This window comes from Capra hircus, chromosome 23 (genome assembly GCF_001704415.2).
Source record: "Capra hircus breed San Clemente chromosome 23, ASM170441v1, whole genome shotgun sequence".
In the NCBI taxonomy this organism is placed as follows: domain Eukaryota; kingdom Metazoa; phylum Chordata; class Mammalia; order Artiodactyla; family Bovidae; genus Capra; species Capra hircus.
Genome location: NC_030830.1, coordinates 2721548 through 2748797, shown reverse-complemented (window position 1 = coordinate 2748797; position 27250 = coordinate 2721548). Strand labels below are relative to the sequence as shown.

General features: G+C 48.4%; 1 protein-coding gene across 2 annotated transcripts in view; it reads right to left on the bottom strand.

Moving 5' to 3' along the window:
• BMP6 (bone morphogenetic protein 6) overlaps nucleotides 1-25344 on the bottom strand; it is a 144693-nt gene extending 119349 nt beyond the window's left edge. For both annotated transcript variants that reach the window (XM_018038922.1, XM_018038923.1), the window contains exon 1: nucleotides 24670-25344. In XM_018038922.1, the coding sequence (XP_017894411.1) occupies nucleotides 24670-25282 (613 nt within the window). In that variant the 5' untranslated portion in view covers nucleotides 25283-25344. The remainder of the gene's footprint in view (nucleotides 1-24669) is intronic.

The window sequence follows — 27250 nt, the reverse complement described above, 5'->3', positions numbered from 1 at the left end:
TCAACGGATGATGGAGACAGTTACTTAATAGAGAAGAGACAGAGCTGGTCAGTGACCATTTGATCAGTTAAGTAGCAGGTGCCTAACTGAGATCAGGACTGGCTTTAATAACCATTAAAGTGCTGAAGCCTCGCTGAATGCCTAAAACGACTTTGGACTCAGACCAGTATTTTTTTTTTTTAACAGCAGTGTTATTACCACATATAATGAGAAATCTTAAAAATAAGGCTGGTTCTGAGTTTAATATCACCTGCTTTGGCAGCATAACAGAGCCTGACTCCTAGCTGACCTTGTTCACTGATCCCCTGAACAGGGCGTAGGTGTTCATGATGCTCAGCAGATGATACTGGGGCGTGCCGCGGGCCTGCAGAAGAGGCTCTTCAGGAAAGGGGAACACACAAAGGGCAAAAGGAAGGCCGTGTGAACCAGGCTTCCTGGACTCTTCTGCAGACCCGCCCAAGGACAGGCCTCCCTGCTGCTCTAGCGGTGAAGGGCCTGCCAATGCAGGAGACGCAGGTCGATCCCTGGGTCGCGAAGATCCCCTGCAGGAGGAAATGGCAACCCACTCCAGTCTTCTTGCCTGGAAAATCCCAGAGACAGGGAAGCCTGCTGGGCTATAGTCCATGAGGTTGAAAAAGAGTCGGACATGACTTATCGGCTAAAACAACTTCTACAGGCTAGTCCGCGGTGCTGAAACAATGGTTGTATGCAGAGCCATATAAATATCCTGTACTTCGGGGGCAAAGGTTTCTGTTCACCTGCATCTTCCTTATATGCAAACTGCCAGTCCCAGAAAGCTCAAGGATGGAACAGCAAAAGCTTTTTTGAATGTATTGCTTCCTGGCATGAAAAATTACACAGAATATAAATTACTCCCTTTTTCTTAGAAAAAAAGAAAAGTTTAATTGCAGTTATAAATTCATTTCTATTAGGACTCAAAGACTTTTGTAAGATTGCCTCAATGACTGTAGATAAGACTTTTTAAAGCAAATTACTTTTTTAACAGTTCTGTTTATTTGGCGCTCCACACAGGATCTTAATTCCCAGACTAGGGATTGAACCCACACTCCCTGCTTTGGAGGTAGAGTCTTTTATCTGTTGGATAACTGGAGAGATCCCTAGACTTTAACTCATCCAGCAGAACCAGCGGAGGGCAAGTGCCCCTATATATGTCATGGAACTAGCCTGGAATTAGAAGTTTGAGCAATTTATCTTCAGGACCTGGATTATGCAGTTTAAGAACAGAAGCCAGCAAAGTATAGCTCATGAGCTAGCTACTGAGTTTTATAAATAAAATTTAATTGGAATATACTCTAATGAGACTCCCATTTTTTGGAAGTACTGCTTCTGCACTACTGCAGAGTAGTTAGGGCAAAGACTCTCCCTTGCAAGGCCCAAAATATTTACCCTCTGGCCCTTTAAGAAAAAGTTCCCAACCTCTGTTCTAGAAGAATGAGCAAGGACCAAGAAGTTTTAAGGAAGTGGAAAATTATTATACTGAGCGTGACCCAGGTGGCGCTAGTGGTAAAAAAAAAAAAAAAAGAAACACCTGCTTTGCCAGTGCAGAAGACACAGACACACAAGTTCGATCCCTGGGTCGGGAAGATCCCCTGGAGGAGGGCATGGCAACCCACTCCAGTACTCTTGCCTGGAGAATCCCATGGACAGAGCCTGGCAGGCTGCAGTCCACGGGGTGGCAAAGAGCTGGACACGACTGCAGCAACTTGGCACACATACATGCACGGGCACAAAACTATCAAGTCTCACAGTCAAAACCGTAAATGCAGCCCCTCCGTGAAGGCGTGAACTTCCTGGGACATGAAGGGCTCAAGCAGCTCTTAGGTGACCATCCTCCTAGAACAGTGGCGAAGGGGATGAGGCGCTGTTCAAAGGGCTCCTTAAACCACATCGCTAATGTTGCATCATTCTATGTTATCAGCTGCACAAAGGTCCACACGAGACTCCCTGAAATACAATCTCACTTGACTCACAAAGAAAAACATCTTACATTATAGCTAAGAGAATCTAAAGAAAACATGCATCTTGAAAAAGAGAGCCCTGGGTATCTTTTGGTGGCCGGTTTGCCTGTAATCGGCCCACAGGAGTGACTCTGCTGGAGAGAAGCCACGTCTAATTCTGTGGCCATTATAGCTCTTAACATGCCATGATTGCTCCACAGAGATCTGTAAATGTAATTTAATGATGTCTCTGTATAATCCACACTGCCAAATCTTTCTGCAGTCTTACTCTTGGGCAGAGAATGTATGTGTCGACCCAATTACAGACTCTGAAATATCTGCAGTACCCCCTGGAACTTTCAGAACAACAGTCAGTATTGTTTTCTACAAATCCAGGTGGGTGGGCTCATGGACAAGACAAGCCTAAAAAGCCCAAGATTCAGCTTTACTTTTCATTTCTTTACCAAATTGCTTTTATAATATAGCAACTTAAGAGGGTTTGTGTGTGTGTGTGTGTGTGTGTGTGTGTGTGTGTGTGTGTTTTGAAGTTTCCAATTAAAGTATTTGACCTGTCTAGTGCATTTTAGTAGATGGAGCTAGGCTTCACTCCTCTGCCAAACACACTTTGCAACTCTCAAGCCAATTCTTTCTCTGACCAATTTGGCAGTGTGGTTGGCTAGGCCTGCAGGTAGTAGTGAGAGCAGAGAGCTCCCAGTGAAACATTCATTTTCATGGTGTTGGCTTTCACCTAGGTATCAGCGGGAGGCAATACCACTTGGTCAAGTCCGCCTTCAAGCGACATCAAAGGCGCTGAGCATGACGTGGCTGAGCACAGACTAATCCAACAGCATGAGAAGCTCTGGGCTGCAGCCAAGAGCAAGGAGGTTGAGAATTTCCGTTCTGGCTCCCGATGAAGAGTAGCTCAGGCCGCATCCTTAAGTGGACCCCTCCCCCATCTCACCCAAGACAGCCGAAGAAGAGACACAGGGTGGGTCGAACCAGAGCTCTAACGCCACACAACTGGGGCAGACAAGCAGGTGAGGAGGTTACCTGATGTTTAACCTCAAAGTGTTTGATGCCCATGGAAACCAGACATAAAAGGAGAGAGTAACCAAGTTATTAAAAATCATACCCTTTATTAAGTCTCTTTCAAATAAAGAATGTTCACTTTGTGTTTTTCAAAGAATAGAGAATTTAAAAAATCAAAGAGACTTTGATTTTTTTTTTTTTCACTTTAAATTCCAGAACCAGCTGGAAAGATCTCAAGATAGACCTAGTAGAGGTCCCTCTATTTATGAAGTTCATTTAATTAAGTAGCAGAAGGACAGGTAAAACACAAGCAAACCAGCCAATGACAATAAAAGTTATTGTAAAAGTCACTGCGGGGCATCTCGGGCTAAGTCACGGCCATTGTGCCTGCTCAGAAACAGAAAAGGGGGAAAAGATCGGCTCAACGTCCGGATTCAGAAACTTCTGCTTCCACGTGTTGCTCTCATCACTCCCTGGTAAGCGAAAAACAGATTTCCAGGGCTTCCCAGGTGGCTCAGATGGTTAGGAATTCGCCTGCAATGCAGGAGACCAGGTTCGATCCCTGGGTCGGGAAGATACCCTGTAGAAGGGCACGGCAACCCACTCCAGTATGCTTGCCTGGGAAATCCTGTGGACAGAGGAGCCTGGCAGGCTATAGGTCTATGGGCTTGCAGAGAGTCACTGAGCGACTAACACTTTCACTTTCAAACAGATTTCCATCACAGAAGCTGCTACACTCCCAGAGTCCTGTGTGTGGAAACATCAACCTCTTCCTTCTGAACAACCTGCTGCAGGAGAACATGACTGTAAGATCTGAGCATCCTCGGTGCCTGGCAAGGCAGCTGGGACACAATGGCACCTCTGAGATTTACATGGATGAGTCTACAAAGGGCAATGACAGCAGGATCCCCTTAATATACACGGGGTCCTCCCTTTAGCCTCCTGGTCACCCGTCCCTACGCACTAGCACAATTTACGCCTTTGCGGCTGTGAGTGCTCTCATCTTAGCAACACCAGCCCTTTAAATCCCACCCACCCTTCCAGGCACAGTGCTTCTCAAGAGTCTGGTCCCATGAACCACTTGACTAAGAACCATTTAGAATGGTTGTGTTTTTTTTTTTTTTTAGTAGAATTTTACTTTTATCCTCATTCAGCTTCACATACTATCATCCATTGCACTAATTATTTTTCAGTAGCTTCAACTTTTCCATCTCATGGTCTTTAGATTAAACCTGCCTGGCAAAATCCCAACCTGGGAAGGATTCAGCGTGGTGTTTATAGCCAAGTTGACGAGCACTTCTTAGGGGAAAGATTGCACCCTGCAGATTAGTGATGTGTTAGCGATGTCACTGAATGTTCTCTCATCTGAGTGCACACGCACACCCCATCACTCCGCCCCAATCTCTCACACACTGACACCTCACTCTCACACATTTAACGAGCAATCCTCGATACCTCACTTCAACTCTTTCAACTTCCTACCACCAGATCTGCTAACCAGCCTGTATCCAACGCCTAGAATGCTTCTTAAAATGCAGATGCCTTGCTTCCACAGCAGACACACTGATTCAAAACCCCTGGGAGGAAAGTCCAGGATGGCACATTCTAAACAAGCTCTTAAAATTATTCTGAAGCCTGTGATCCAGAGACAAAGCATGTTTAATGTCAAGTTCAACCTGCCTTCAGAGATCATCCACCAAGTGATGTCACATTGTCCCCTCTGCACTGCAGACCATGTATGACACCTAACCATTTGGCGGAAGACTCCAGCCCATACACGCGGTGACGTAACAGGGTATATAGGCTGTTTCTTTAGAGAAGTGCCCCACAGGCCTGGTCACAGAAGTATGTGTGGGGATACTGGGCCCCAAGATGACAGGTCCCTGCTATACCTACCGTGGAGCTCAGGAACTCTGCTTAATGCTACGAGGAGCCCAGATGAGATCGGGGGTTGAGGCAGAATGGATACGTGTATATGTGAGTTTCTTTATAAACAATAAGAGTCTCTTTACTGTCCACTTGCTGATGCTTTGACAACTGACTACAGATCTTGCACAGTAATTTATTTCTCGCCCGCATCATACTGAAAGCACATCTGAGACAATTAACAGAAATACAGTTTTATAAAACAAACATGAAACAGATGCAGAAATAGGAACAAAAAGAAAAACAGGGCAAGAAAATAATAGAGAAAAATAAATGCTATATAATAAATAGAAGTAGTTCAGAGTTTCCTAGTAACCAAGAAAAATGGAAATATGACCATTCATAAAATTCAACATTCACAAGATAAAAATTGGTCCCCCCCCCAAAAAAATCCTGAATTTCCCTAACGCTGGCAACTTGAGCTAAGCAGAACCTCATATTCCAAAAAGCATATCAATTACATAGAATGCCAATCCTTAGCCCTCCAAGTGGAGGTGCAAAGGTTCATCAGTGGTGCCGTTTGTAGATGAAACACAATCTTGGCAACAAGTATCTACAGGAAAGTTCTAAGCATTTCTACTGATGGAGAGAAAACCTGTGGCATTAATATAGGGGCTCAAGATGGCAGAACTGAGATGTTTCCTATTTCACTAGGTTACCTGATTGGCTAAATGATGTAGGGATTTCCAGTTATTTCCCCTGGAAAAAAGTTTTTCCAGTTTTTTTTCACAGGTTCATCCTCTATTGATCCCAGGAACAGGGCATCTTTCTAACACACCAGGAGACTTGCAGTCCCAGAGCCTAGGGCCGAGCTGGGATGCAATAAATTACAGAGTACAGAAATCACGGGACTACGGAATTCCAAAATTACAGGCCGATAGAATTAGAGTGTGTCTCAGTACATGACAGCCACTCAGACATCGACAGTGAATCTTGGATCACTCGGCTCGGGTAGGCTTAGCAACAGCCAGCGTCTCCACCCAGTCAGAAGCAGGCCAGAGGCACTGAGCTTGTTCATGGGGTATTTTTGAGCCCTACAACTGGTGTGTCCCCCCCCCAAACACCTTCCTTTATTTTACCTTAGGTTGGCAGTCCTTCAGCTTTATAAACTGCTCTCAAAAACATTAACCCCTCACGTTACAGAGAGTACAATAATGCCTAGGTACTTTCCAGAAGAGCTTACAAATCTGTATGTACACATGGCTATATTTAAAATGGATGACCAACAAGGACTTCTCATTGCACAGGAACTCTGCTCAAGGCTGTGTGGCAGCCTGGATGGGTGGGGGGTGTGGGGGAGAATGGGTACATGTATATGTGTGGCTGAGTCTCTTCACTGTCCACCTGAAACTATCACAGCATTATTAACTGGCAATGCACCAATACAAAATAAAAGGTTAAACAAACAAACAAAAAGACTCTGCATGTACTGCCTCACTCTGAGCATCAGAAGATAATGTGTTAAAGAGCAGGATAAAGAACACGAAGATATGTTCCTATGGCTTCTAACTGCCAACACATACGTTAGCAGTGTCTAACTATAAGCACTTAGGATACACGCAGGGGAGGACTCTGGTGGTCCAGGGGCTAAGACTCTGTTCTCCCAATGCAAGGAGCCTGGGTTCAATCTCTGGTTGGGGAACTGGATCTCATATGTTGCATCTAAGAGTTTGCATGCCTTGACGAAGACCTGGTGCAATCAAACAAATAGATAATTTAAAATAAAAGAGAGAGAGATACACTCAGTACAGTGCTAAGCTCACTACAGAGAGTATCTCAATGAATCTTCACAAGCACACCAAGGACTAAATGTAACTGCCACTTCCGGTTTCTCCGTGATAAAACGGAACAGACTACTAGTGGCGTAAGGCTCATATCCAAACACAGGCAGTGTCTCGCCCCCATTTACACATTCTAATTCAAGGAACCTCAAGGGACAAAGATGAGTGCCAAGGCCCTGTGTACATACCACTGTTTTCTGTTTTGTCTTTATTGCTGCTGTAACACATGCCCACAAACTCAGCAACTTAAAATAAGGCACAGCTATTCACTCCTGGCTCTGTAGGTCAAGTCCTCCCATGAATTAATCCTTATCTTCCCACCACTGTATCTCCCAAAATCTGAAGTGATTCAACAGCAGAACCAACATCCTTTTGCCTTTGCGTGTTACCCGTAACCCTTTTACGTCTGGGTCTTTTTCTTGCATTCTGTGGAGGATATATAGATAGTCACTGCAAAATCTTTCCATTTTTTGATACATTTGAAAATGTTCACAATAAAACGCTAGCCAAAATTAAGAGCTGAATCACAAGTTGGAATCGGCTTCCTCAAAAAGGTGTGGAAGTCAGTCACAATATTTGCAGGCATCAACAGGGAGGAGGCCAAGAGCTCCTTGTGGAATTGTAAACGAAAAGCGCTTAGGTAAGAGTTTGGTAAAATATGTTTGCTGCCCAGTAGGAAAAACCATGTACTGTAGCTGACCTTAGAATCATGGAAATAGAGTCCTCATTCCAGTGAAACGCTCCGGTGACATATTTTATTTTCGCAGAGTGGAACGGGGCTACCCCAGGGTTGTCCCTGTGGTTTTTAGTGATGCAAAGTGGCGCTCTGGGAGGAGTTTCGGCCCTGAGTTCAGCTTCCCGTGAGCCAGGCCCCAGAGGAGCAACAGAAACCGCATGCCTACTGAAGGAGACAGGAGACATCGGGCACGAGGGGAGGAGTGAGCAATCCCACCGTCCGCAAACAAGGGCCTCGAGGAGAAGACAAGCCAAAGGGATGAGCCATCCGCTTCAGAAAAGACTCTTGTGTCATCCAGCCCTGAGAGGAGAGTGGAAGTGTCGCGGTTAGAGGAGGCCCCACCGATGCAAGATGAACCGTGCTCCTTACAGAAGCCAAAGGGGAAGAGAGGAGAGGTAGATAAGCACAACCACCCAGACACCTTAACCTTGCGGGTCCTGGGGATGCAAGACTATACGCTATTGCTTGATCCTAAAGATGGCCGAAGGCAAATAACAGAACAGTAAACTAGCCAGGAGGCGGAAAGCAACCCGAGTGTCTGCTGATAAATGGAAAAGAAAACGTGGGATCCACGTAACAACAGAACAGGATTCAGCCTTAGGGAAGGAAATACCCGCCGTGCTCGACCACGTGGATGAACCTGGAGGACGGGATCCTAAGTGAAATAAGCCGGACAGAGAAGGATGAATACTATGTGATCTCACTCACACAAAGACTCGAAAACAGCCCAGCTCCTAGTAGCAGAGAGTGGAAGAGTGGTTGCAAGAGGCTGGGGCAGAGGAAGGAACAGGAAGACATGGGCCCAAGGATACAAAGTTTCAGTTATGCCAAGTGAATGGGTCCCAGAGATCTCAGCAGAGCCATGTGAATACAATTAATACTGCAGTATATACTTGAAATCTGCTAAAAGCAGAGATCTTAAGTGTTCTCACCACAAAAAGGGGAAACAAATGGTAGTTATGTGAGGTGACGGACATGTTCATTGATTTTAACAGTATTTCACAATATAGCAAATCATTACAATGGATGCCTTAAGTACATACAGTTTCTATTTGTTAATTGTGCTATAAATCAATCTGGAAAATCATTATATCTATAAACTACTTATTTGGGGTTGGTGGGCTATAAAGGGAATCTAGTCAAGGCTATGGTTTTTCCAGTGGTCATGTATGGATGGATGTGAGAGCTGGACTGTGAAGAAAGCTGAGCGCCAAAGAATTGATGCTTTTGAACTGTGGTGTTGGAGAAGACTCTTGAGAGTCCCTTGGACTGCAAAGAGATCCAACCAGTCCATCCTAAAGGAGATCAGTCCTGGGTGTTCATTGGAAGGACTGATGCTGAAGCTGAAGCTCCAGTACTTTGGCCACCTCGTGTGAAAAGTTGACTCACTGGAAAAGACCCTGATGCTGGGAGCGATTAGGGGCAGGAGGAGAACGGGACGACAGAGGCTGAGATGGCTGGATGGCATCACCGACTGATGGACCTGAGTTTGCGTGAACTCCGGGAGTTGGCGATGGACAGGGAGGCCTGGCGTGCTGCAGTTCATGGGGGCGCAGAGTCGGACACGACTGAGCGACTGCACTGACTGACGCTGTATTCACGTACCTTCCTCTGCAACTACTTTATTCACTCGTCACTTTGTTTTCTCTGATTTAAAATATTTTCATCTCACTTGATTTTTTTGTCTGCAAACTAGAAATTTAGTTTTTCTCCTAAAAAATGCAAAGTACAGCTACATATATTTAAAAGGTGTAAAACACACCAGAACATCACTTGATGAGACTGACGCATCTCATTTTCATAGTTCCCGTGGCAACATCCTACAGCTCATCAAGTAAACTGTGAAAGAACCACATCTGCTGCTTCCCTGGCCTCCCTCAACGCCATGTCTGTCCCTTCCCTCCAAGCTAGGGCTAATACATAGCCTGGAAATGAGAGTGTTTATGTCTGGCATGCTCTCGTAAGGAGAGCAAAATGGAAGTGGGATCAGGAAGGAAAATAAGTTTCTCTGTCCCAAGACCTACCTGTCTTATGATACATAATTTAAGGACTAAAGAGCTGTTTAAACAACTTCTCTAACAGCCAATAAAAAGAAAAACATCCCATTTCGCATGCCCTTACTCTCATTTGACGTTTTTTCCAACCCACTTGGACCCACTTGCTCCCACTTAAGCCTTCTCTCCGACTGACTGCTCAGAGGTTCATTCTGCTTGATTCATTTCCCCAAATGGTCTGGAAAGAAGACAGGTGGGGGTGATAACTCCCCACTGCTCCAGGCACCCACTCAAGAGACCACCCTCGCCCTGGCCAGCCCTCACTGCTCCTGGTAGGGGAATCTCAACCCTGCCCTGAGTTTTGACCTGGTTTGGGTTTTTAAACACTTTCTGTTGCTTAGTGGGGAGCTGAGTGACTTCGCTTCAATAGACATGATGTCACCCCCTCAGCCCTTATGCAAACAGTGTCTAACACCTTCACGTTGGAAGCTGAGCCAGCCGCCCCCAGGAGAAGCTGACAAGATAAGTATTTTGCGTCGGCACCTGCGGGTGGAGTCAGGGCACAAGTTGGAAACTTAAATTTAGACCCAGCAGCACTTCTGACTCGATGAACACTTCTTAAAGTCATAATGACTGACATCAGAGAGAGGAAAAATAACATTTCTCCTTTCCAAGGCCTTTTTTTCCCTTCTCTCCACCATCGAGAAAGTCACAGAATGTAAACCCAGCAAGGCAGTGTCTTGTTTTATGGCCACTGGTGCCCAAGCAAGTTCGGAAGCGTGCCCCTGATCTGCAGGGATTCACCACACTGAGGCTTCTCTCCAACACCTGGGGTTATTGCAAGGAGGGAGAGAGAGAGAGAGAGAGACGACCACACGCAGTCATTACATATAGAGAAACTGACCCCCATCCACCCCACAAGCATCTATTGAGTACGTGTAAAGTAAGGCACAGTGCAGGTACTTGGGGAGAGAAGAGGCATCCAGGTGAACAAAGCATCGCACGATGAAGAATCAGGGACGTGGGTGTGGAAGGTGATTTGCCCAAATCCCCCCAGCAGGCAGGTGGCAGCGCCCTCACAGGAACACAAGGCTCCCAGCTCCTGCCTCTAAACCACACAAAACTCATCTACAACACAGCTGACCTTCAAACATGCCGTGCTGCACCAGGGAAGGTCGCTAGACCCCAGCGTTCTTTCCAAGAGGCGTGGCGCGTGGTGAGCAAATGTCCAGAAGGCTTCCTCGAGAACACAGCCTGGGAGCTGGGCTGTGGAAAACAGGTCCCATGGACAATGTGGAAACAGGCAGAGATACAACGAAAATGAGAGGCATCGGGAGAAAAGGCCAGGGGAAGGGAATCACGGAGCAGACGTGGCTGGCTGAATGGCAGTGGAGATGAGGAGGGGGGGGATGAAGTGGAAACAGGGTGGAGTCAGATGGCATCCTGGCCTCCTCAGGGGAGGATGAGCCAATGAAGGTAATGGAGGGGGAAACAGGTCACATCTGTGCTACAGACACACCGAGCTGGTGCCGGTGCAAGGGCGGCTGGCACCGCACCCCAGGCCAAGGTCACAAAGACCTCATCTGGGGAACAAGGGAAGGGAACGCAGGAGGATGGGAGTGAGAGATTTCAGACGTAGAAACAGCAGGTCCGGCAACCACCTGGATGTGGGCATGAGGCTGGACCAAGGGCGGCCCTGAGCAGTCGGCACCCTGGTCCTCAAGCCTCGGTCAGCACCCTCCGTCCACGCGGGCTTATTCAAGTGCAGATTCCCACAGCAAGCCCCCGTGTCCCGGCTGGCTCCAGGAAGGCTTTCATTGCATCGACAGCGAGAGATCTGTGCTGACTCCGAACTGAATGACTGTCCTGCCGTGAGACAGGTACAGACACAGAAACTGCCCAGACGGTTTGGTAACCACTTGACCAATCATTTTATATCAGTGGGATCTGACAAACTGAGGCTTGATTTTTTACGTATTTTTTTCCCATTTCCCTTCTCTAATCATTCATTGTTAATGAATTTCACACAAGTAGGGGTCCACAGAAACTGGACATTTGGACATTTTAAAAAACCCAACTGGGGCTTGCACAAAAACAGCTTGAGAAGTAAACTTTGACCACACTTCGAACGGACGGGCGAGGAAGAGGGGCTCACGTGATCAGGGGCTCCCAGTGGAGACCTCCCTGGGGCTGACATCTGGCCGCCAGAATCCCCCAGTTCCTGGGCCCCATCACTGCAGCCCACTCAGCCTGAACGCACATCACCTGAAAGGTGCCACCCAGCCTCGTTACCTCCTTATTCCTACATCTGAGCGGGCTCCCCCACCCCAAACCCACGGCAATCCCAGCCCCATGTGCAGGTCGAGTATTACATACCAACCCTCTGAATCTCTTTTTTTTTTTTTTCCAGGAAATGTTCCCAAACAGCTATCTAGGGGACAGAAAAAGAACCAGGAAAGAGCAAGCAGAGTCACAGAAGCTAAGCAGAGGATTTCTCAGGACTGCAGCGGGCGGTAAGGTGTGTCAGGAGGTTAAAGGCTTTCAGAGAGGAGGGTGAAGACTCGAGGAAGGATGCTTAGTTGCCTTTGATAGAAGAATGTCCCCAGAGTGATGGGGATAGAAGTCAGACTGCAAGAGGACGGTAGAAAGTGGGCGAGCTTCGCTGAGTGGTGGGGGAGGCGAGGAGAGAGCTCAGCAACTTCACCACACTGTCCTATCGTGTGAATAGACTGGGTGCTACTTGAAACATTAACACGACTCTCAATAGCAATTCTCCCCACCCCCACCCCATTCTCCAAATCCTCCCCTGTCTACTAACGGTTAGGGTTTCCCTGGTGACTCCGTGGTAGAATATTCACCTGCCAGTGCTAGAGATGTGGGTTTGATCCCTGGATCGGGAAGATCCCCTGGAGAAGGAAATGGCAACCCACTCCAGTGTTCTTGCTGGGAGACTCCCTGGCTGGCTAGAGTCCATGAGATTCCAAAAGGGACACGGTTTAGAGACTAAAACACCTACTACAGAGCTGCTTAACCCCCACCTACTAAATCTGCAGCTATAAAGTCCATTTTCTTCCTTGCTGAGATAATAGGGTAAGTGACATCAGTCATTCTTCAAAGCAAAAGGCCATAAAGAAATACAATACTTACCTGTTCTTACAACCCCCTCACCCAGACACACAAAACAAGGATGCAATTCTATTTAAGCTTCCAGAATCCTTGGAGAAGGATGAGCCTAGCAGGGGAAAGTCGGGAGTAAACTGGAGTCTGCTTTCTTAAATGTTTTGGACTTGTGCCCTACCTCAACTGCCAGAATTTGAAACAGAGACACAAGCAAGCATCTTGGTGATGTTTGCCCGAAGCATCAAACCCTTTCAGCTTGAGTATCAAGGAGATGCCAATGGTGTCTCTAACCATCCCCAAAGGGCCCCAGATGCTTGATCTTGAAATCAGAAGAGGTCTGCTGATTTTTTATTATGATGTCCTATAAAAAAATAAAAAAATACGGGAGGTGAAATACAGGATGGAGGCCAGTAAACACTGCAAAGAGTGGTCTTAACCCTGGAGAGTTCTCTGATCCAAAATAATCATTCACAAGCATCTTCAGCAAATTCCATTCTTAAGGATGTTCCAAGCACATACAATAAAGCATGAACTGAAATGGCATCAATGAAAGATGGGATTTTCACTACATTACCTCTGTATTAGGATATTATTCCATTTCCTGGCATAGGCAACCATTTAAAAGGAATAGCTCTGGATACACTATCTTGATTGTGGTGATGGCTTCAGAGGCACTTATATAAGTCAAAGTTTATCGTATCGTATACTTTAAATAAGCAGCTTACTGTATGTCAATGATACCGCAAGAAAGCTGTTGGAAAAAATTAATCAAAGATACACACACGGAACACTCCTAGAACCCCTGAGCATTATACGGTCTGGGGTTTCTCTGCTATATTCTAGAGAAGGAAAAGGCTGCGGCGATCAGGGTCCAGCCAGGGAAAGAGAAACCCTAGCAAGTGTTTACGACAGAAGGAATTGAATGCATGGGACTACTGGCATCACAGTGGGAGAGGCAAGCAAGTCATGGTGAGACAACCCACAGACGAGCAACAGCCCGAAGCCACAGCCGCCTTCGGGAGAAGGAAGAGGGCCTGGGGCCACCCATGCAAGTCAGCACCAGGCAGCCCTTCCAGAGACGGCTGAAGCCACTGGAAAGGCAGCCGCCTGTGGCCCCGCCCCTGCTCTACAGGGAGACCCGGGAAGGGTCAGGAGAGGCTATTAGGGCAGAGAAATAACACAAGAATGTTTCATGGGGAAAAGGGGTTACAGAGCAAAAGTCAGCTCAAAAAGCTCAAAAAAGCTTGCTAGCAGACTTCCCTACTGCTGGGCTTAACATGCTCCCAGACACAGGATCTCCAAAAGAAGAACGTAATGCTAAGTGCTTCCATGCTCTTCCTCTGCAGAGCATTTGGGAGAAGTGTCCCATGAAATGCTATTAGGAAAATGCTGATCCAGCCCAATATTCACATCTACAGACAAAGAGAGATGCTGAGATTTGGCTAAATGGCTCGAACAGGCTAAAAAGGGATAACACAAAGAGAGGAGGCTTAAGCTTCTGGAATCTTAATCAAGCGCTCTATCTTCAACTCTGCACTGAAGAGGCCTTAAAGCACTTTCTATCACCCTCAAGAAAACCAGCTACTTAACCACTCCAGTGAGCGATGTGTTATTTTGGTGGTAGAAGCTATGAGACTCCATGGAGAGGTGTATACAGTGTGCTGTTCGTGACAACCAAAGCCATCAGCACCACTGAAAAAGAAAAAAGATGTAAAAGAGGAAATAAAGGCAGTGGGGTGGCCAAATTTATTAATGGGAGGAAGAGGAGAGAGAAAGAGGCAAGAGGACAGAGGGGGAAAGCAAGCCCCACGGGGTGCCACTCGCACGCTTGAGCCGTCCAGGCTTCCACCTCTAACAGTGATGACACGTAGGTGCTATACGACAAACAGCCTCCAGCCAGCAGATATGCAGGCAAGGTGCAAGATTGGTGAGAGGGGTTCCCAAAGTGGTATGAGGGGCTTCTGCCCTAAAGAGACCCCAGCAAAATGCAGAGGCCGGTTCCACGGCCTTTGGGAGAAACGCAACTCTCCAAATAGTTTCAGCTGAAGACACCTGTGCATCCTCCTTACCTTACCCTCCATAAGCCCTTTGGCTCAGACTTCTGTCCCAGATGATGCTGGTGGCACAGTGGGTGAGAATCCACCTGCCAATGCAGGGGACACGGGTTTAATCTCTGGTCCGGGAAGATGCCACGTGCCAAGGAGCAACCAAGCCCATGTGCCCAACTACTGAAGCCTGCATGCTCTAGAACCCACGAGCCATGGCTAATGAACCCACGTGCTGCAGCTGCTGAAGACCCTGGGCCTAGAGCCCACGCTCTACAGTGAGAGAAGCCACCCCCGTGAGGAGCCCGGGTACCACAACGAACAGTGCCCACTCCCTGCAACCAGAGAAAGTCACGTGCAACAGTGAAGACCCAGCACAGCCAAAAAAAATTAAAGTTTAACAGGGGAAAAGACTTCTCTCCCACCAGAGAGCGAGCGAAACCACCGTGAATACTAAGTCAGGTGATATGGACGCAAGCTGAATTCCTCAAACGTACTGACACTGCCCTGTGCCAAGCTCTTCTTTTTGAGAGGTTTCATCTCCACAGGGATGTGTCAGGCAATAAAGGAGTTGTGTAGCTAGAATTGAGAAAATACCCTAATCACACAGATAGCTGACTCAAGGAGAACTGGGGAGAACTCGTGAAGGGTCTCACTTTACGATATTTGAAAAGAAATGCTCGCAGGTCCCCAACCTACCTCAGATGAATCGCCAGCAATTTGTTCAACAGCACTCTTGAGGGTTACCATGTTACTTGATTATTGCCTTTTCTCATTATTTACCATTAATCGGTATAGCCTTTTCTCACGGAAAACAGTTCAAAGCAAATGAGCCTAATCTACAAAGACCACTAGTTTATGGAGTCTCTGTTAATTTAATTTTAATCTGATCTAAACAGTCTCTCCTGAGGAAACCTTTTCAACTTCCCTGATCCTGCCACTAAGGGAGTAAAAGGTATTTTGGGGAGCTTCTCAATCCAAAACTCACATGAAGTTTTAACAATATTTTTTTCTTTCTTTCTGAAAGCTTGAACCCCTCTCGCCAATAACATTCCCCCCCCCCCGCAATTTTTAATAATTTACAAGCACAGAATTCCTGATTCTTATCCATTCCTCAGGCTGCTTTCTTTTACTCCCCCAATCCCGCCGAGCACGGATCAAACAGGGCACAAGCCAGGGAGAAATTTAATCGCTCGTATCTCTGCCTGAGGGATTGTCTAGGTACTATGGTGACAGACACCTCACTGAAAGCATGTGGAGGAAAAAAGACTTTAAACTCCAAGACTTATAAAAAAAAAAAAGAAAGAGAGAGGGGTTTCTAATGGAATTGCTGTCAACGCACAGAAACACAAAATAAGGCCGACATAGTCAATCAAAACTACTCATATACTGATGGGGTAAAGCTGCCCAAACAATATTCTTTGATGGTATTTTCTCGTCCCCCAAATTCTATGTTGAATTTTTGGATTTTTATTGATTTGCTTTCCCAGCTAAATGTACAGTTTCTCCACAGATTTTTAGGTGAAACTACTCCATATGATACCATAAGCATGGACACATGTCATTAAACATTCATCCAAACCCACAGAATGGAGAACACCAATGGTGAGCAATAATGCAACCTATGGGCCTTGAGTGATACTATGTCCACGCAGGGCCATTGACTGTAAGCTATGCACCAGTCTGGTGGGGAATGGTGGTCCTGGGAGGGGTTGGATGCATGTGGAGGTATGGGCGTATGTGGGAAATCTGAGCTTTTCACTCAGTTTTACTATAGACAGACTGTTCTAAAAAGTATTTTTACTATGCAGCTTCTCTGCTAATTTATTCCCATAGAGGTATGTTCAATAACATCTGGGGGGAAAAAAAGTGAAACTTTTAGCCCTTCATGGTGTAGTTTACAAAGCTCTGTCTTTAGGGTATGTCAATTCGTAGATTGAAAGGGGAGGTGGGGAGAAAGTAAGCGGTCTCAGAGATCAAGATCGACTATAAAAATCTCCCAGCCACATCAGCATAGAAAATTACCCAGACGAGGCAGTGGTTAGTTCCTGCTCTCCCGATACGCAAGTCAGAATTTTCTGCCAGCCCATGTTCGTGAACAGGAAACCAACAAGACTGTAAACATAGGAACCACCACCAACAGACACAGATGGGAAGGGCTGGAAGTTCCACTCTGGACAAGGTGAAAAGGCTAAGGGGCAGCGGAGTCATAATAAAGCTGTCAGCTGGTTTCAAAGTTCGGCGGAGAGAGGGCTCCTGGGCTGTGCCGCCTGCCTGCTGAGAAGTCAGCCTGCTCCTCCCCCCTCGGACCGCTCAGATGATGAGAAAACAATCTGAACATCAAGTCAGCACGACGGAGCAAGGACGTCTGAGGCGTGAGACAATCCCCGACCTATCTGGCAGGATCAGAAACCAAGGGCGTGTGCCCATGAACCCAAGGGCCAGGAAGGCTCTCCCACTCGGAACTAGAACCTCATTCTGCAAAAATGCTTGCAGGGGAGTCTTCAGCCCAGTCATCTGGGACTGGGTTGGAGATAACTGGACCGTGGGGACCCATCCAGGAATTACCTGATGCAATTTAGATAGCATCTCTATTATGGACCCAGTCTCCTTAATAATGGACATGGGCAGGGCAGGAAGAGAATCAGAGCCTGTGAACATCAGTAGAACAATGCCGCTCAGGGCAACGTGGTTTTCAGCTCATTTTTGGAGAAGAAAACAACTCTTTAAGGTCAATGGTCCTTCAGCATACCAAAGAGGAGGATATTTATAGAGATGCTTAGTTTTTTGGGTTTTTTTTTTTTTCTTCTTTTCTAAAAGCAGAGTTCTAGGAGAGAATGCTATCCACTAAAAGAAATTCCACAAAATTCCAGATCTGGGCTCCCCACCTCTTGCCCTGGGCTGCAGTCCTGCATGCTTTTAATTTCTCCTGAATTATCGACTCCCGTCTGACCAACAACGTTATGGCCCTATTTCTCAGATGCTTTAGGCTCTCTCAGTGGCTCTGTTGGTCGTTCCTCAGCTTGAGACACACTGGCAGTGCAGAGGAAGTGGGCCTGAGTACCTCTCACAAGTGTAACTACTAACAGAAGAGATGACATGAACCTTTCACGCTGTAAATTCTAGGACCTATGGACAGCACAGGTGGGTCAATCATCCCTAGCTGCCAATGGGTAAAGGAAACCCAGCTTAAAACAGGTTGTCCACTGCTGGGCATGTTCCTCCAGAAAGGCGATGTCATGGAAGATAGCTCCGTGTCTGCAAGCCAGCTCCAGGGTCTAGCTTCATAAGGAGGCTGAAATTCTACCTATTGACAGTGGGAAAAAAAATAATTGCAGAGGACAACATTTCCAAAACACTAGTAAGTGGAGCCAAAAAGTCCAATCAACTTCAGCAGACTACAATGTCTTATTTCTAAAGCTTGGAGGAAGGGACTAAATTAGGAGTTTCGGATGAACATATATATGCTACTATATATAAAATAGATAACCAATAAGGACCTACAGTATAGCACAGGAACATACTAGCTATCTGGTAATAGCCTATCAAGGAGAAGAATTCAAAAAAGATACATATACATATATGGATAACGGAATCATTTTGCTCTACAACTGAAACTAACGTATCACTGTAAATCAACTATACTTTAATGAAACATTTCTTAATAAATAAAAACACAAAAAATAAAACTAAAAACCATTAAAAAATAAAAATAAAAAACTTATAGAGGAAGACAAACAGGTATAACTGCAGTTTCAAGAATTTCTGGCGTGCGCAAGACTATAGAGGTTGATACACCCCCGGTGCTTTAACTAGCTTTCATGAAAACAAGACTGGCTTTCCTTCTCTTTAACACAAGTGTCACCACTATCCTAAATCTCCAGGAGGATTAGGGGTATTTTCTGGTCCCAAGTTTCCAGAGGACAAAAGGTGGAAGAGAGGAGAGCCGGGAGGTAAGGATACTATGAGCAAATGTGCTTACATGAAAGCAACTCAGCTGTCAGGACGAAAACAGAGATGAAGACACAACACACCAGCTCTTTGTGGGGAAAACAGAAGGGGAGGAGAGGGTGCCAGCTGCGCCCACACCAGCCCCCGGGAGACACCATGCGGCCAGGACAGCTATGTCATACGCCTGGGACAGGCTGGGGAGACTGATGGTCTGGGGCGGCAGGCGACGAAGGTGAATGTGTAACAGATGTTTACACGCGTGGGCCTCTCAAGGGCTCAGCTCGTAGCAAGCGTCTACACTGGTTTCTACTCCTTTTACTCACACTTACAGAAGCTTGGACTACTCTGGAACACGATGATCTGATTAAAATATTGCCCACTTGTCTTCCCACTGCTGCAGGCACCAAAGGTGATGTCACAAATTTAGACAAGAGGAAAGAGTGAAAAACCAGAATAAGGCTCAAATGGAAAAATTAAAAGTGCAATGTCTTCATATTAAGAAAAACAGAGCCTCCCATGGAATAATCCATTGTTAGACACAGGATGGTAAACAGGAGAGGAGAAAGCACCCAAAGCTGATTAATTACCCAAGAAATGGTACTGGCCTCACTTTCCTAACTCAGCTTCGTAAACAGACGGGAGAGAGGCAAAGACGAGAGCGGCTGGTCATCTGAGAGTCTCTGATATCCAGTATTCACCCTCTCACTCCCATATCCAAGGAAAACGTGTGAAACCCAACATTCGAAGTAGCCAAACTCTAAAGGCACGGGGATGAAGCAATTACATGCTGAAGAAAGTGCTGAACTGTGGGGATTTTTTCACCGACACAGATGTTTATATCACTAGGAATCTTTCCTCTATGCGAACCAGAGGTAAGTTCTCAACAGAGGAACTAAGAATGACTCAACACATCTAAAAAAGATTTATACCCATTCTTAGAAGGACATTCAGAGGAAGCACCATCTGAGAGCTAAACAATGGTATCTGCTTGCCCTTTGATCCAAGTTTAAGAACATTTTGTACAACTTGATTGAAATACCACTGAATTTCACATTTAGTATTTGAAATCTCTTTAGGGGACCAGCCACTGCTTTTCTGAGCCACACTCTTGCAATCAAGTTCTTCAAACTATTTTTGCTGTGAATAGCTTGCAGGCATGGATTTATTTTCTCCTAACAAAAATCTTCCTAAACACAGGCAGCTTAAATGAAAAATAGGCCCACTGATCATATAAGAAAAAGACACAACAGTGTATCTGGTTACAAATCCAAGGAAAGAGTACTCCATTTTTCTTCTAATTTATGTTTCCCAAGAGTAATTTTGTTCAGAAGATTGCCAGTATTTTTAGTACAATAAGTTTCTTGTTACTTGTAGGAACACATGCTGATTCCTTTTTCTGACCATAACTTGAGTTTTTTGTGTTTTTTTTTTTTTTTTTCCATTTTATCCTAGCATCTGTGGGCTTCCCTGGTGGCTCAGCTGGTAAAGAATCTGCCTTCTATTCAGGAGACCTGGGTTCAATCCCTGGGTTGGAAGATCCCCTGGAGAAGGGAAAGGCTACCCACTCCAGTGTTCTGGCCTGGAGAACTCCATGGACTGTATGGTCCACGGGGTCGCAGAAAGTTGGACACCACTGAGTGACTTTCACTAACATCTGTAGATCAATACCTCATTAACTTAAAGTCTGAAACGCAGAGATTTAACTAAAACATTGCACTACTCTCAAACGTAATGCTTATTATGAATTAACATACACATGGGTAACTAATAGAGAGGTGTTTAATAAAGCCTGAAAATATACATCAGATTATCATGAATCTCAGACACTGAGATTACCTGTCTTCACTTACCTCAAATGTTTTACTTAATAAAAATCGTGTAGGTTCTTGTTTTTCACCTAAAACTATCACAACATTGTTAATCAGCTATACTGCAATACAAAAAGTTAAAAAAAAAAAAATCAAGTAGGGACTTTCCTGCTGGTCCAGTGGTTAAGAATCCACCTGTCAATCCAGGGAACATGGGTTCGATCCCGCATGCCTCAAGGCCACTAAGCCCGCTCGCCTGCGCTCTGCAACAAGCAACAGCAACCACTGCAATCAGAGGCTCCTGCACCAAACAGAGACGCCCCCACTCACTGCAACTAGAGAAAGCCCATGTGAGGCAATGCAGACCCAGCTCAGCCCAAATAAATACATTAAAAAGTTAATAAAAATCAGTATGTCACTTGTAAATGAGCTAAATCAGATGTCCCCTAAACAGATTAGTGAAATACAAATTTTAAATGAATATGTCTAGTTTCATTCCCTCTTGACTAAGCACCTTCAGTATGCTCAGCATTGTATTAGGAACTTAGGTTACAACAGTGGATAAGCCTGGTTGCTTTCTGAGGCTGATATCCTAGAGCGGAGACAAACAAAATGAGTAAGCAAATTTTAAAGGAAAAAAAAAAAAAAGCACTCCCTGTGATAAGTGAAACCAAGGAAATAAACTGGGTACGGTGACCATAAACAAGTGAGAACGTGGGGGCCACACAAGTTTCTACCAAGTGGTTAGAGAAGGTTTCTTCTCAAAGATGAGTTTTAAGCTAAGATCTGAGACAGTTCAGGATACTTCTCCAAGGTCACCTGACATTGGCAGGCTTGCTTATCAGGCTGCCAAGACATTTCCAGCATTAGGAAACAAGTAGGAAAAGGCACCCATGGCCGGGATTGAATGCAGGTTAACGAGCACCCAGCTTGCCTGGCAGGCACTCTGCACACCAGCCGGTTAGAACGAAAGAAGTTACACATCAACAGACTGCTCACCCAGAGAGTGTAAAACCGTCAACACAAATAGCAAATGACCGGCCTTGGGGATATGCAAAAGAAATGTATCCTGTTGATTCATACTTCCTGATGATGCCTCTCTGACTGACAAGGCTCCAAGCATTTCCAATGTATTTCATGAATAAGTTACTCCTCTGTCCCAGGAGGATGTTTACAACTATGTAACACATTCCCTTAGACCCACAGTTTGTAACTTACTTTGTAACTTTGTTTGTAACTTACCTAACTCAGTAGGTATATAAGAACACTTTAAAACCCATCCTGCCACCTTCTGTAGGGTTCTTTAGTCATGTAATGCAGTAACTAACACGCCATGGACAGGGAGGAAGAAATCTGTGGATTGTCTCAACACCCTTAGAGAATCCACATTGTGAAGCAATCACTGAGCTTTCCAGGTGGCACTAGTGGCAAAGAACCCACCTGCCAACTCAGGAATCATAAGAGCCACAGGTTCCATCCCTGGGTCAGGAAGATCCCCTGGAGGAGGGCACAGCAACCCACTTCAATATTTTTCCCTGGAGAATGCCCATGGACAGAGGAACCAAGTGGGCTGCAGCCCATGGGTCGCAAAGAGCTGGACACAACTGAAGCGACTTAGCACGGCACAAGCAATTACTTCCTTAAAATGTACTGTCCCAACGATCAAAGCTATGATAATCAGATTTCATCACATTTTTAGCCTCTCATAATAAAATCCTCCTTTCCTACTGCTAAATGGATTAATATTAAATAGCATTGCCTCAGTGGCAGGTGACATGGCTTGTGACTTGGATTCAACTTACCTGGAAAGGTTTTCTCCTCTACCCATGTGGAGTCTAGAACCGCATCTACAAACAGCTATAACTTGCAATCAGAAAGTCTAAGAAGGGCTTGGGGCAGAACTCCCTACCTAAGAGTCTCTTTTGTTTCATAACAGCCTGTCCCTGGCCTGAAATGACACTATTATTGAGTTCTTTTAGAGTTTTTCAGTGCTATTTTTTGAATCTTTAAAAATCTATCTGAAAAATCCCTAGGGAATATGTTAAATGGTTGTTTTTGCAGGATAAGAGTTGACAAACAGCTTTAAGCAGTGTGGCTCAGAAGCCACGTGTACCTGTAGACCTGGAAAGCTCAGAAAAGCAAGGAGTGAGGAGAATTTGGAGGTCACTAAACAGCGAATGTCAAACTTTACAAACTTGCCTCAGGCCAACTTACAATTTCAAATACTAGTGGTTCCCAAACATTGGAATCACCTGAGGATGTTTAAAAAACATTGATATCCAGCTTTTAGCCATGCATTGATTTCACTGAAGGGGGTACCACCTGGACATCTAGGCCTAAAAGCCCTCCAGGTGACTCTCATGTATAGCAATGTTTGGAAGCCACTGACATAAAGAAGCATTGCTGTTAACTGCTTTCTGGAGTGATTTGATTGCCTTCAGAGGTCAGGATCTCCCGTGCCAGGGCTTCTGGACCATGGCCACTAAGATTCTGACTTAACTGCTCTGGGGAACAGCCCAGCATCACGTATGCCAGGTGGAGAACCACGACCTTAAGCCTAGGAACTGTTTTCTGGAAAGTGTGCTCCAACTGTCCCTTTAGAAGTCACAAGTGTTATTCTTCCCACTTTGTTCAAGTTGGGGATTACCCCCAAAAGGCAATGAAACATTTCTCCAAGGGAAGAAATTTAGGGGATTAGAGGAGGGGGGTAATGAGGGTGAGGAATTTACTAAGACAGAAGCAGCAGAGATGTTAGAATAAGGAACAGCGCTGGTGCCTCTCCGGTGCCCCAGCTTGACTGACTGGCTTGAGAATTTCCTTAGAATACTTCTTGGAGGTGGCTCCACCTTGGCTTTGATCCCAATAAATTGTGAAAACTCCTGTCCAATCAGAACCCGTGGCGCTGCAAGGAGCCAGACAGGCAGGCCTGGAGCCTCCAGTCCCTGTGAGATTCTGCGTCAGGAGTTTCCCAGGAGGATGCCTGCACCCCTCGGACGTCTGCGGTCTTGCTCCATACCTTCCGGAACCCCGCCCCTCCGCCCCCGTCCTTTCTTCCCCCAAAGCTCAGCGGAGTTGATTCTCTCCTTGAAAGACTTATAAAGGACTCGCTTAAGGTTTTTGACATGGGGGTTGTCCTTAAAAGACGGACGTCTCCGACGTGGCTTGGAGACGCGGGAGCTGCTCTGGCAATGCCTGCAAACCGACTTCGGGGCCTGGGCAGAGCCGCACGTCTCGCCTCGGAAGGGAAGTCCGCGGAGACCCACCCCACCGTGCGGCTGCGCCCGCTTGGGTCGTGGCTCCTGCGCCCCACTTCTCCCTGCCTAGAGCGCGGCCCCTACATCGCTGCGTCTACGCTGAGTCAGTTTATGAATGAAGAGGAGCGCAGATCGGAGGCACAGATTCTGGGGAAAGTCCTCCTCACGCCGTTCTCATTTACAGATACTAAGACGCGAGGGGGAAAAGCTCTGACTCGGTCCGGGTTTGCCACAGAACATTTGCGGCTGAGCCCGATTTAGCCGCCCTTGAATTTCCATTCTGTTGCCTGGCAACCGGTTCAGACCAGCTCCCGGCCCAACCCCAGCCCCCAACCCACACCCTTTCTCTGCCCGTCCAGCTTGGGCCGAGGTGATCAAGAGTTCAGCCTTTGAGGGCTCGGGCCAAAGACATGTGAGCGAGGGTACTAGGGGAGCGACCCCAAGCCCGCGCGAGCCCAGACTCGCCGGGGCTGGCGAGCCTCCCGCGGTCCTTTCGGGACTTCCTTGTGCATCCTTCCTCCCCCAAATCGGTGGACACTACTTCACCACAATCGTCAACTTTTCTAAAGTTCTCAGCTGCTCCCGGTGGGAGAACAGGCACTCAAGAGAGTTGAGGACGCCGAACCAAACAGGAGGGGCAAAGTGTTAAAGCGCCTTCTCCGTCCCAGCTGGCCCCACTTGGGCCGGACTTTTCCGCCACAGTCGAGTTAACGGGGCCCGAGCCGGGCACCAATTGCGAAAAGCGCAGACTGTGCTCCGGCGGCTCGCGGAGACGCGCCAGCCAGCGCCGCATTCGGGACCCAGCGCCCCAGCCCGCCCCCGCGCCGCGGCGAGCAGCCAGGGGCTGGGAGCGCACGTGCCGCCCCCTCTCCCGCCCCCGGGCCGCGCAGGTGGTGCGAGGGCCGCTGGCCTGCCCGCGCTTCCCCGCCGGGGCCCCCAGCGCCAGGGGCTCCTCCATCCTCTCACTCCCTGCGCCCCGCGCCCAGGAGACTGGAAAGGGAAGAATGTTCTGGTCTTTACGCTACCCAGCCACCCACCCCGCCCGCCCGCCCGCCCCCGATACTTACCCAGGTTCACAAAGCTCATGACCATATCGGCGTCGTTGAGGAAGGCGCTGTCCTGCGCGCTGGTCAGTGGGGACGCGCCCCCGCCAGGCCCGGTGGCCAGGAGGCTCCCGCTGCCGAGGGGGTGCGCGGCGCCCGGCGATGGGGACCGGGACTGGGACGCGCCGGCCCCTCCGCGCGGCCCGGGCTGCCGCCTCTCCTCGTCCGAAGCCCCGTCCTCCTCGTCGTCGGCGGACAGGGCGTTGTACAGGTCCAGCATGAAGAGGGGCGCAGACTTCAGCCGCCCGGGCGGGGGCTCCCCGCGAGCTGGCTGCTGCTGCGGGAACACCGGGGGCTGCGGGAGGCCGTGCAGGGGCCGCGGCCGGTGCGGGAGCCCCAGCACCGACAGGATCTCTCTCTGCATCTCCCGCTTCTCGTGCGTCTTGAGCCGCCGGTACAGGAAGCCCGAGGAGGAGGTCTGCGGCGGGGGTGGCCGCTCCGCGTGGCCCGGGCTCCCGCCGTCCCCCAGCAACGCCCCCCCGGCGGCGGCGGCGGCGGCGGGCAGGGGCGGGGGCCCGCAGAAGCTGCACAACAGCCCCCACCACCAGCACAGCCACTGCGCCGTCCGCCCCAGCATCCCCGCCGGGCCGGGCGGGCCCCGCGGGCCCCGCGAGGCGTGGAGCGGCGGAGCGAGGCCGGAGCGCGGCCGCGGTGGCCCTTGGCGTGAACAGCTCCCCCCGCCACCTCTCGGCAGACTCGCTTCCCCTTCCCGGCCTCAGTCCTTATCTCTCATGGTTCTCTGGGGCGCCCCCAGTTGCCCGGACTGGAAGGGAGGCGGAGGGGGCGCGATCCCCGCCGCAGAACCACTGGAGGGGCAAGGGGAAACCCCGCACCCCCGCGGAGGTCTGCGGAGGCGCAAGGTCCAGGCCAGGTGCGTCCGAGTCCGGGCCGCGCTGCAGAGGGCGTCCTCGCCCCCGGGCGGGTCAGGGGGCAGTTACTCTAGGGTCTGGCTGCGGGCGCACAGCCCTCCCGGGGCGGCTCACCAGCGTCGGGGGATGCCCGGCATCGCCCCCGCGCACGCCTGCGCCTCGCTCGCGCGGCCGCCGTGAAGTGTACCCCCGCCGGAGGGCCCCGGCCGTGGCGAAGAGGCGTCCCAAGGTTCCAACCCTCTCGGCGAGGCTTGAACTTCCTTCTCGCTCACAAACTCCGCGCCCCTCGGTCTCCGGATCGCCCTCGAGATCTCGGCGCGCTGCTCCCCTGCCCGAGCGCAGGCGGTCAGGATCCTGCTCTCCGTTCCGTGCTGGCTCGGCTGCCCCCACCCCGGCCTAACCCCGGTTCGCAGAAGGGATGGCAGGGACGCGGGCCGGGGCGCGGAGCGGAGCGGCGGCGGCAGCGCCGGAGTTCGCAGGCTCCCGCCTCTCGGAGCCGCGCTGCCCGCAGCGGCCAACGTGGGCTTTCTGGTGCGCCTCTCGCCCAGGTACCGCACTCCAGCCCCCGGGACGCCCCGCCCCTCTGGAGACGGACAGGCCGGCCGCCAATGGAGAGGCGCGCCTCGTCGGTATTTAAATGGACCCGCCCCCTTCTTGCACCCTCCCTCTCCCGGGAGGCGGCGCCTCCGCCGAGCGTAGGTTTCGAGTATAGAGAATACTCGCAGGCGTCCGGGGAGCAGCGACTCAGAAAGGCATCCAGATCATCGGTAGGGAGAACGATCTGATCAGAGCCCAGTGGAAACCTTGCTCTTTTACGATTCCATAAAAGGCCTAAACTGATGTTTTTAACTAAATAAAAGTAAAGTCAGCTGTTAAATCAGTGTCACCTGACTCAGTTGAGGAAGAACAGAAAAATGATGATTTTCCCATTCCTTATTTTCTCTAATTGATGAAATGTAGTCATTTAACAGTCACGTGGCTTCTCCAAGACAGCTGCTGGGACCTGGGGCACAGCTGCGGAGAAGCTGCTCCCAAAAGCCACAGGGAGGGTCAAGTATAAGCCAAGCCCTTCCTCCAGAGGGCCTGGGCCGCAGTATTTTGATTTATGGCTTCATTTGGGCTTCCGCTTTGCTTCTTAGGGGCTTCCCTAGTGGCTCGGTGACGAATCTGCCTGCAATGCAGGAGACCCAGGTTGGACCCCTGGGTTGAGAAGATCCCCTGGAGCAGGGGATGGCAACCCACTTCAGTACTTTTGCTTGGAGAACACCATGAACTGAGGAGCCTAGGGGGCCACAGTCCATGGGACCAAAAGACTAGGAAACAAATTAGCAACTAAGTACTGGCACTCCACTTCTTAAGCTAGCCCCCAGAAGAAAGCCAGTGCAATTAGATCCTATAATAGAAAAACTCACCCCCATCACCATCTTCTTGGAAAGGTTTTAATGCTTCTCCAGTTTGTCTGTTAAGGTTGCATCTTAATGTATTGAAATGCACTCTATTTCACACAAAGCCAGATCAGTAAAACTTGAGGTGAAGTGGTACAGGTAATTTCAGTAACTGCAGGGGCTTGGCATGTTCCCATTATAGACAGGGCCCTGAAACTCTGCTTGCTGGGAACATTAGACAAGATCAAGCATGTAAAAAGCATTATAATTTTATGGCAGGCTCACTTCTCA